The 10,646-nt window shown below is 42.2% G+C and overlaps 1 protein-coding gene across 3 annotated transcripts; it reads right to left on the reverse strand.

Moving 5' to 3' along the window:
• Positions 1-318: 318 nt before the first annotated feature.
• LOC311140138 (riboflavin transporter 2-like) lies at positions 319-7,587 on the reverse strand. Of its 3 annotated transcripts, none has more exons than XM_084175078.1 (4): positions 7,428-7,587; positions 2,508-3,583; positions 2,063-2,186; positions 319-1,762 (listed from the first exon to the last, which is right to left on the reverse strand). In XM_084175078.1, the coding sequence occupies exons 2-4, from the start codon at positions 3,536-3,538 to the stop codon at positions 1,550-1,552; spliced, it is 1,368 nt and encodes a 455-aa protein (XP_084031204.1). In that variant the 5' UTR covers positions 3,539-3,583; positions 7,428-7,587; the 3' UTR covers positions 319-1,549. The 3 variants fall into 3 exon arrangements, with proteins under 3 accessions (XP_084031204.1, XP_084031203.1, XP_084031205.1); XM_084175077.1 differs by lacking the exon at positions 7,428-7,587 and adding an exon at positions 4,711-5,016; XM_084175079.1 differs by lacking the exon at positions 7,428-7,587 and adding an exon at positions 4,389-4,478.
• Positions 7,588-10,646: the final 3,059 nt, after the last annotated feature.

Consider the following 10,646-nt stretch of genomic DNA (forward strand, 5'->3'; position numbering starts at 1 on the left):
GATGTAAAAAAAAAAAAAAACACGAAAAAAGTTGTATTCATAGCTAAATACTTTGCCATTAGATCTTACTGGCAGATTGAAAGCATATGTGATATCCATAGGTCTGACGGATGTGGAGCCCTGCTCCGTTCAGGTGTCGCATCTCACTCTCAGTTTGTGTTACCATTATCCTAGCCTGACATCTACTGGTCAAATTCTGGAAGCGAAGGATCTAAGTATGATTAGGATTACAGTGACGCATTATATCCATGCTAGTGATAAATAAACTACAGAAAGTTGATAATGAGGTCAGCAATTAGTACAGAAATACAACAAATATATATATGTATACATTTTAATTGACATGAGCCATACATAATTACAGTGCATTACATTAAAACTGCAGTAAGGCCGTATACAAAGAATGTAACACACATTACATTTACATTTACGTCATTTAGCAGACGCTCTTATCCAGAGCGACTTACATTATTTATATTTTTTTCATACCCCCTGTTGGAATCGAACCCACAACCCTGGCGTTGCAAACGCCATGCTCTATCAACTGAGCTACATCCCTGCCGGCCATTCCCTCCCCTACCCTGGACGACGCTGGGCCAATTGCGCGCCGCCCCATGGGTCTCCCGGTCACGGCCGGCTACGACAGAGCCTGGATTTGAACCAGGATCTCTAGTGGCACAGCTAGCACTGCGATGCAGTGCCTTAGACCACTGCGCCACTCAGGCCACTCACATTTTGGTTTAGAAAAAAATACATAAAACATAGACTGGTAAAGAATAAACAGAAATGACCTTTTGGTTGAGATTTGCAGTCCTAGAAACTCCAAAATGAAGGCACTGTTTTGTCCCAGTAACATATCCAAATCATCACTGTTATAACACTATACTTAACTCCCCTTCACGTAAAACAAGGCATTAATCTTCTCTTAAAGAAGAATTGTAACAAGTTTAGCAATAAAATACAATCATCTTTGTGGTCTTTGTAACAAAAGTCTAAGACATCAATAAATTGGCGTCCCACAGTGTTTAACCTCAATATAGGCATACTGAGTCGCATTCATTAGGGCACACTGTATAGATTTCAGGTCTTAATTTGAGCCAGTTTGCTACAGCAGGAAAATAATCCTGCAGCAACAGGAAATGTGAATTATTACGTGGATTATAATTAATGTGCATTTTTGTAGGGGATGATACATTTTCGCAAGGGAAAATTAAGTCTGAAATGTCAAAGTGGAAATTGCAAACTTCAGAATCCTTTTTAAACCTCAAATACACTACACGTTTTAAAGTTCCTGCATTGCATAAAAAGCTATCTTGCAACAGGGTGATCAAATTAAGATCCTACATCTGTAGCAAAACGTTTTGATACTTTATTCAACGGAAAACAAACAAGCGGTTTGGTGCCATTTAGTTCCTAATCAACCATAGGGCAACAGACTAGATACCTCAAAATCAGTTTAAAGAGAAACTCAAATGATGAAAGATATATTTCCAGTGTCAACATTTTTGTTTTCTACGGTGAGTTTCAACAGTAAGCCACATCTTGATCCCTACTTTGGGCACTTGGTGTTACAAGGGTCCCCTGATTTGAAAAGTCCATAGACACTGACCAAGGGAAACATGGACAGCGCACCCAGCATGGAGCCAAGCTGCACTACCGCTCCACACCACACGAGGGCACTGTGGCCCTCATCCCGAAGGATCACCCCAATGATCACCTTCACATAGGAGAGGGTCAGGACAAACAAGATCCAGGCTATGACCTACAACAGAGAGTAGATAGACATTACAAACAAAATACTAGCATTGTGTCAATATTCACAGTACATTAGAGGATTGTAACTGCATACTGAATAGCATGGACATGAGTTTGATTGTTTACTGTTGTTTAGGAAGCCTTTGTTTGACCTCAAACCTCCCATTTTCACTCAGAAACATGTAGTTTTTAATGGCCCAATGAAATCAAATTGACAGTAATGTTGTGTTCAGATGTTATCAGCAATCTCACAATGGAATACATGTATTTTCTGTGTTCCATGACGTAATAACAGAAAGAGCCTTACTATGAGTGCGGTTCCTGAGGCGCTGTGGACTAGTAGAGGACAGGGGCTCAGTGCAGCCATGGCCATGATGTAAGTACCAAACCCTGTCCCAACTATTGTCAGAAGCCCAATCAGCACCAACGACCTGAAAAAAGGACAAGGATGAGATAAAAGGTGAGTTGAGGAAGTGGGTTGGAAAATTCAAGGTGTTTGGATTATAGAAATGATCTGTTGAAGTACTGTATGTTTTAGGATGAGAGTACAATGTTATTTAAAGCTGTTTATTCTATATTTTGTTATAAAGTCAACTTGATTCAGTGACTGCCAGTCATTCTATTTCAGCCATTACAATGACTCCTCCCCATTTCTACCTTCAACAGCCTTCACTGGTGACTGCATAGATCTGAGAGTCTATGGTCAGTAAATTATTAATCAGTCAGTTATGCTAATCCAGAGTTGGGCGTACCTTAAGGGCAGGAACATGGCGATGAAGCAGGCCACAGGGTTGGCCACGGCTGCCATGGTGGCGGCCAGATGGTAGGCCTGGTTCCCATAGGGCAGACAGGAGTAAGACTGCACAGAGGGTAGCACTGCATTGGTCAGGGCATTGACCCAGGCCAGAACCACAAAGATGAACGCCACCTCCAGCCTACTGTAGAAGCCCATCCCGAACGAGCTCCGCCAGGCTCTCTGGGGGCCATCCGGAGAACTGATCATGGGCTTCTCCTCTGGTGGTCTGTGAGACAGGGACAGGGCTTGGTCGCTCTTCTCCTCCGCCAGGCCTCTGTTGAAGTAGTGCTCGCGCTTCCTCTCCCTGGCCACGGCCGGGTGGTGGTTGAGCAGGAGGAAGGCGGCCAGACACACCACCATCATGGCACTGAGGAAGAGGAAGAAGACCTGGGACGAGAAGTTAGCGGACTGGTATTGAGCATGGAGCTCACCACTGGCCCCTACAGTGGAGTTAATCCCTAAGGTTCCATTGGCCACTGTAGCATTCTGACAGTGAACCACCCCCACCCCCTGCACCAGAGCCACTACGGCAGGCACCAAGCCACTAAGGCCCTCCCCTACAAAGTATGTAGTGAGGTACTGGGGCCCGAGGCACATCATGAAGGGTAGGAAGGTGACAGAGGAGGTGCAGTCCACCACGGAGAGTAGGAAACAGAGCACTAGGAGGGGTACACTATGCGTAGCGCCCGCTAGGGGCACCGTGTGCTTCCAGAGGAAGGCCAGGAGGAAGGTGGCGACCACGCCCAGGCCCACTATGGAGTAGATGACGGGCCGCTCGTCCAGCTTGCCCGGGCGGAAGCGGTGCATGAGGGTGACGAAAAGGGGCCCCACGTTGGCCATCTGGATGAGCACAGTGAGGTAAGATGGCAGGTACCAACCCTCTGGGATTTCAGGCACGATGACGGGCAGCTCCACCCACATCCCGTTGATGGCCACCCAGGAGCCCATGCCAAAGAGGCATGCCAGCACGTGGGTTAGGAGAGTCATGGTGAAGGGCAGGGGCACAGCCAGTAAACAACTTGCATAAAGGACCTGAAACACACAAACAATGCACAATTTCATTATTAAAATGCAATAACGTACATTGCCATAATACTGATCATGTACTGATATTTGTTGGTGTGTTAAAAGGCATAATTACCAACAGACTATTCCTTGTACCAGAACACAGAACTAAATCAATGTGCTGCTAAAAGATCCATTATCAGCTCTGTAACATCAGCACAATGACAACATTATATGAACACATTTCCATAGTTCCCTTGGTTCTCCTGGAGGTTAGCCTACGTTCTCCTCAAGGTTAGACTACGTAAGTGTTGGTGGGATTTCCCTCTCACACACGTTGTCATTGGTTACAAAATACATCCTGTCTGCTATACAGTATGTGACCATAAGACTCAGACTCAGCAGCCTTCCCTCCCCCGTCCCCCCCGAATGTTAAGTCTGGCACAGAGTACCTGACCTTTCACACACAAACCCACTAGTCTCAGAACAGCCCCATACACACAGGCTGAACATACACTTCATCATTTTCTGTGGAAGTACAACATGGTATGTGGTAAAAGGGTGTTACAGTGACTTCTGCTGATTCATAGCTACCTGTAATTCAACGTCTGTAACTTAATAGTTGATGAGTCACTTCACTCACCAGTGTATGAATGGAGAGAAACACTATTTTTATTTACATATATACTGATACACACACACACACACACACACACACACACACACACACACACACACACACACACACACACACACACACACACACACACGCACACACACGCACACACACACACACACACACACACAGTTTACAGAACTACTGTATGCTCACAGTAACTCTCCCTAGTTCTTCTCTTCCCGGTTCTTCTTCAGCTTCAATGCATCCTACACGGAATACATAATAATTCCACAAGCCTCTGTAAATCCATCTGCTCCACACTGTAGCTGAGCCAGTTTGTTAATTAGGCAACATGAGATGTGAGTGATGGGGAAATAGTCTAACCAATAGTACTATTGGTTAGACTATTTCCCCATCACATGTTGCCTAATGAACAAACTGGCTCAGCTTTAGTGTGGAGCAGATGAATTTACAGAGGCTTGTGGAATTATTTTCTAATTCCTTCCCCTTAGACTCAGACGGATGATGATCTTACCTTGTGATGGAGTGGGACTGCCTATTATATCTCCTTCTCTTTTGGGTAACTTCTCACTCCATTGTGATCAGAGCATTATCTGGCTGCGTTACATCAGCAGGCAGGTGTGTGCATTCAGTTCATATTCCCTCCCCCCTCTCTATCTCTCTTATACACACACTCTGACATACACGCACACCCACACTCACGTGACTTCTGTGTCGCCATTTAACTGACAGAGCAGGAAGTACACAGAATCCTCATCTCTATGACACCGTAATCCCCCGGATTTAAAGGAGCCGCTTTCGAAAATAATTTAGCCATGTGCTCTACCTCCCTGCAGCGCTTCAGAACACTAGAGCAGTTTCAGGCTGCAGTAGCAGTAGCAGCAGGGGGAGGGGTCAGCTAGTGTACCCTCCCCCTCTCCTCCACTCCTAGAAAATATGACCTTGGCTCTGCCCCCCTAAACAGGAAATGTTGGCTATAGCGTGACTGAAAGAGAGAGAAAGAGGGAGGGAGAGCGAAAGAGGCAGCTTCCTAGGTACACTACTACACACTAGTCATAATAATCTTTGTATTTATAACTGAATGTTAGAGGGCAGTTCTGACTACTCCAGATTGGTTTTAGGAGACTATAGCCTGAGACATGACACTACTACCAGCGTCGCTACTCCTAGTTTCCAGTACATGTTTCATTTTGCACTGACCTAAAAGGGAATGCAGTATATGCTACCTTGACCACTTTGTGTATCTGTAATGTCTATGACTTTACTGTAATACAACACACCCTAATCACATGGTTATCAGGATTGACTTGTTTGCTCAATCTTCTTCCTGTCCCACAGTCCCACACATTCTCAGCATGTCTCTTCAACAACCTTGAGTCCTTGGAGAGTCCTTTACTGTGGCTACCCTATAGAGATCGATACATGTGTTTATCTCTATGTCCTACCCTCTAGTATGGTGCCTATACATGTTGTCACAATCATATTGTGCTGTTAATATTTTCGAATAGTTAATTTGACATAACACGATTTTGGCTGGGGTTCAATCCGAAACCGGATTACAGCGCCCTTGACATTTAAAGGTAATTTCCAATTGAGCTAACATTGCAGCGTTTACCTAGAATGTTGTCGATAACGCTTTGTTTGGAGTACTCCATGCCTCAAATCTTTCCCGCAGAGTGATTCAGTTAGCTAGCATTTGCTTTAGTTTGCTGTTGTCTAATGATTGTCTCCTGATTCAGATTAATGTTGGGCTGTGAAATGTGATCCAACACTGCATTATGTAGCTGGAGCATATGAACCAGTCTAATGAGAAAAAGTGACCCCTATTAGCATTCAATTTAAACCATGCAATAACAAAGGATTATTACCTAATTGTTTTTCTATTTTCCCCTAACAGAAACACCAGGTATTTCCTCAATCTCTTACGACTTTGTTTTTGTATAGGGAACATGTGTTTCTTCACAGCCAAGAATTGGCAAAATACATACATTTACATTTACGTCATTTAGCAGACATTTATAAAATCACACAGTGTGCCAAACTCTGTTTTATGAAACAAGTAATTAAACTAAGTCAATTTTGTTTAACCATTTACAATAAATCTTCAGTAGAAATCAACAAAAATCTCAAGTTCGCCTATTGTACTACTAAAACGTTATTGAATATAAGGTACATTGCCAGTAGACCAGTAGATGGTGGTAAAAGCATTTGATTGAGTTTTTTCCTGCACATCTTATAAAAGGTAGGCCAGACAGTTATAAAAGAGAAAGACAGAGTGATATGAAGACTGATGAGAAAGTACATTAATCTGCATTTTATATTAACATGCAATGCCATGGCAATTGTATTTTAACTACCCCATGTATTCCAGGGAAAAGCTATAACATCATCCATACTGTATGTCACCCATTTCAATTAGTTTGGTATTGTATAGCTGTAACCAATCTCCAGCCATTTTTTCAACTTTACATTAATAATCATTTTGACAAAAAGACTGTTCAACTTTTTCTTCCTTGTTCAATCCTTGGTAAAGTTTCAGTATGTTGTTGACTGTAAAATAAGACATGGAAATAATTGCAGTCAAGTTAAATGACTAAAATGTAAATGTAAATGTAAAGTTAGTTTCACACAGATTACTTGCTAGAAGAAGAAAAACGAAAGAACACCAAATTTCATATTGGACATACTGTACTGTACCACTAATTGCTAGAAAAGGGGGTATACAGCTTAATGTGAATTGACATTTAAATCCTATGAGGTATGTCATCTTAGGTAAGATGGGGTTAGTTTGGGACACCTGCCAAATACATACAGTATGGTAAAGTAAGAAAAATTGAAATTATCTTTGAAGAGACCTGATTAACTTGTTGCATCTCTCAATCCAAAATGTTATGCCATTTCTTTTCCAAATACAGTCAAATATGCTTCTGTTAGTCCATCCCAATTACCGCGTAAACTTGATAAATGAAAGTTATGCACACCTGAAAAGTAATTGTGTCAAATAAAATCTATAAAAAGACAGTAAAATAAAAGTTATGATTTTATAACTCAATAAGCAACCAGGAAAAATACCACCCCATTATATATATATACCAGTGGTCCTCAACCTCAGATGGCCATGTAACATGATGGTATTCAACTCAACTCTTTTCAAAACATTATATAGTAGTTCTTCATCAACAAATGACACATTTCCAATCCTGACAGAAACACCTAACAGGAAGGACCTACCTGACTCTGTAAGCTTCCTCTCAGTCAGACAGAGTTGGATGCAGTTGATGAATGTTGGCTGCCGGTGTTTGAGTCCCACAGTGGGATGTGATGGTCCTCTGAGGGAGTTTGTGTGTGTGAGGCTGCCGTGCTGATACACTACACTCTGGAGTGACCTTGTGCAGGTTGCTGATGTGTCTGTCTGTTAAATAACAGTGGGATGATTCTGTGTGTGTATAACTACTGTACCAGACTCTCACGTGACTCGGGAGGGTTTCACTGCACTTTGGTTCACAGGGGTCCAGTCAGGAAGCCAACGTCCTGGGCTACAGAGGCTGGAGAGGGGGAGAAGAGCTGGGTGGCTGTGGAAGTGGGGTGGGGTAGTATGGTTATGCCCTCCCTGCTGGTTGGGAGGATGGGTGTGCAGCGCAGCTTCGCCAACCATACGACGGCTTTGGACAGCGGCTTGTGATTTTTGACTTCAGAGGGGGGCTGCAGAGTAGCTTTTGTTCAGCATAAATTCCATGATGTCAAATGAATGGAACTGATTGGCCTGGAGCTTGATTAGATGGGAGTTGATTTGAGGGCAGAGAACGAGCACCCCTCCACCTTTTATCTCAACCCCCCTCCTCTACTCAATGAAGGCCAGATTGTTATTTTCCTAAACATTTCCTCAAATTATTTTTACCCTGATTTGATGCTTACTCATTAAAACTTGAGCATGCTTACAGTAGATGCATTTTACTGAGCCTCTATCATCTGAACCTGCCACCAAAGAGAGAGCATTTCTAACAATCTTTGAAAGAGGCTTAACACGCACACTACCAAGCTTATCACATTTTTGGTGCTGGGGGTTACTGACCCCAAAATCAACATTGTAGAAAAATAAATAATAATCCTGCACACATCCTTTACCTCTGCACATTTGTTGTCAACATTCTTTGTCACATTTCTATTTCGCAACATTTTAATGCAGGGCGTATACTTTTATTTGTTTTCTGCTGATAAAGTTTTGGAGTTACGAAAACATATTGTTTATTATTTTTTACGTTTTTAGCATACATTTGTACAAAATTAAAGCTGCTCCGAATACCCCAAACCAAAAAATAAACAAATAAAAAACAACCCTGTTTGTTCCCTGAGCCCTCCCCATCCCTCCCACTTAGCCACCCACATGCCCACCCATCTCCAACTCTGCCCACCTGCCACCCTTGCTTAACCTATCCTAACATATTTGTTTCTATCTCGCAAGCTTTTCATGCAGGGCTTATACTTTTCGTCTGATAAAGTTCTAGAGTTACGAAAACGCCTTTGTTAACATTTGCTCAGATTGACTTTTTGTAATCCAGGATGATTTGTCTGATTCATGCGCCCTATAGCCATGGGATTAAGGTGGATGTCAGGCAGTGATTGGCTGTGAATTGTGAACCATCCTCAGTAACACAGTTCACTGGACTCTCATTAAGTTAGCTCTTTCCTGTCTTTGGGAAGGGATCCAAGCTGCAAGGCATTGTTCTTTCCTTCATTATCAGCACAGTGAGAGTGTTGAGTCTGCCAAGTAGGACAAAATTACTCCCACTCGACTCTGCAGTTGAAGGAGCCCATGGTCTGCCTGTAGGAATTTGCTCTCATTGGGCACATTCACTCAAAAGTATAGTCAGCAAAGTCAATTGCCTAAGATGCTGAGGCACTGAGTAGCGTTACTAAATAGGTATACAGCCTAATGTGGCAAACATGTTTCCCAACATTACAGAGACCATCCTGTATAGCTACAGCGGTACAGTCAATAACCAACTCTCACCTGATTTTTTTTTGCAACTCCCTCTGGTCCTTCTGCAGGACATTCACATCATGTGCTATCCTGACTGAGACACCCTCTGTCCAGAGGTGAAGGGTTAACGACTAGGGAGAACAGAACATTGGTCTATTTTGAACCATGGATAGGGTATCATGACTGTCCTGATGTTGTTTTGTTAGACAATGTCATGTTTCAACACTTAGAGAACAGTATTTTGATGTTGCATGTTGATGTGTGTGTAGCAACCAGACCTGGGTTCAAATAGCATTATGTCTTCTTTTAAATACTTTAGCTGTGCTTGATTGAGCTTGCCTGGCGCAATGGAATTAACAATGAAATATAGTCCTAAAACTGCAAACACCACCCATCTAGCACTCCAAGCAGGCTCAATCGAACACAACTCGGGGCTCTATTCAATCCGCACCGCAGAAGTTCAGCTTTACAGCGTGATTGAAATTTAAAGGCAATGTTCTCGCTTTAGAGTGACTGCATTCACGGTAAACGCTGCATTTGTCGGCTCAATTGGAAATTACCTTTACATTTCTATCATGGATTCTGGAACGCTTCAGCTTTACAGATTGAATAGAGCCCTAGATCAAAGTATTTGAGAGAAAGCAAATACTATTTGAACCCAGGTCTGGTGGGAACTCGTGAACTGGTCCAGTCACAGGACACTATGGTGGTTTCACTTCAGGCCAAGCCGGACAAGCAGGTCACTGTCATGACCTAAGTTGGTGCTGGCTGTGTGTGTGGAAACACAATTGAACGTTTTCATCCCCTTCTCTCTTTCTGCTGGGTCTTGTGGCTCCATTTTGCACAATATATATTTGTGCGTTTTGGGTGAAAGTGAAATGTATTAATAGGAAGTTGGACATTTATGAAGGGTCTTAGTTTAGAAAAAGCAAAAACAAAGGTTACAGAGTAAGATGACCACCTGGGAATTATGTTAGATGTTGTTCTTTCTATACTCTTATTAGGTAAAGGAACAAAAGACATGATCATTTGAGACTAAGAATAGCTTATTCCCTGATTTTATGTATGTATCGTGACCAGCATCCTTCAGCATCCTGTTCATGCTAGCTGATACTATCAGGATGTTTTCCTGTCTCTAAATTATTTCAAAGAGTACTAACATAGAGTATACTATACATACATTATTAGCCTACATAATATGGTATATTTGTTTTAAAAACAATGTTTTGAACCCCATGTGTTTAAATGTAGCAGTGATGATGTCTCAAGGTCAGAAATAAATTATAGGAAATCAAGCTAAGAAGTGTGTAATAAAATATGAGAAATGTTCTTCATTTCATTACAAATGGTTTATTTTACAATGGACTTAAAACATTATTAGTGATATTCTTCTACAGTGTTCCTAAATTAGATACCAGAACAAGTGCTGGATATAGAAATGGACATTTACAGTACAGAAAGATAGGGGT

Source organism: Coregonus lavaretus (genome assembly GCF_964263955.1).
Source record: "Coregonus lavaretus genome assembly, chromosome: 13".
Taxonomy (NCBI): Eukaryota; Metazoa; Chordata; class Actinopteri; order Salmoniformes; family Salmonidae; genus Coregonus; species Coregonus lavaretus.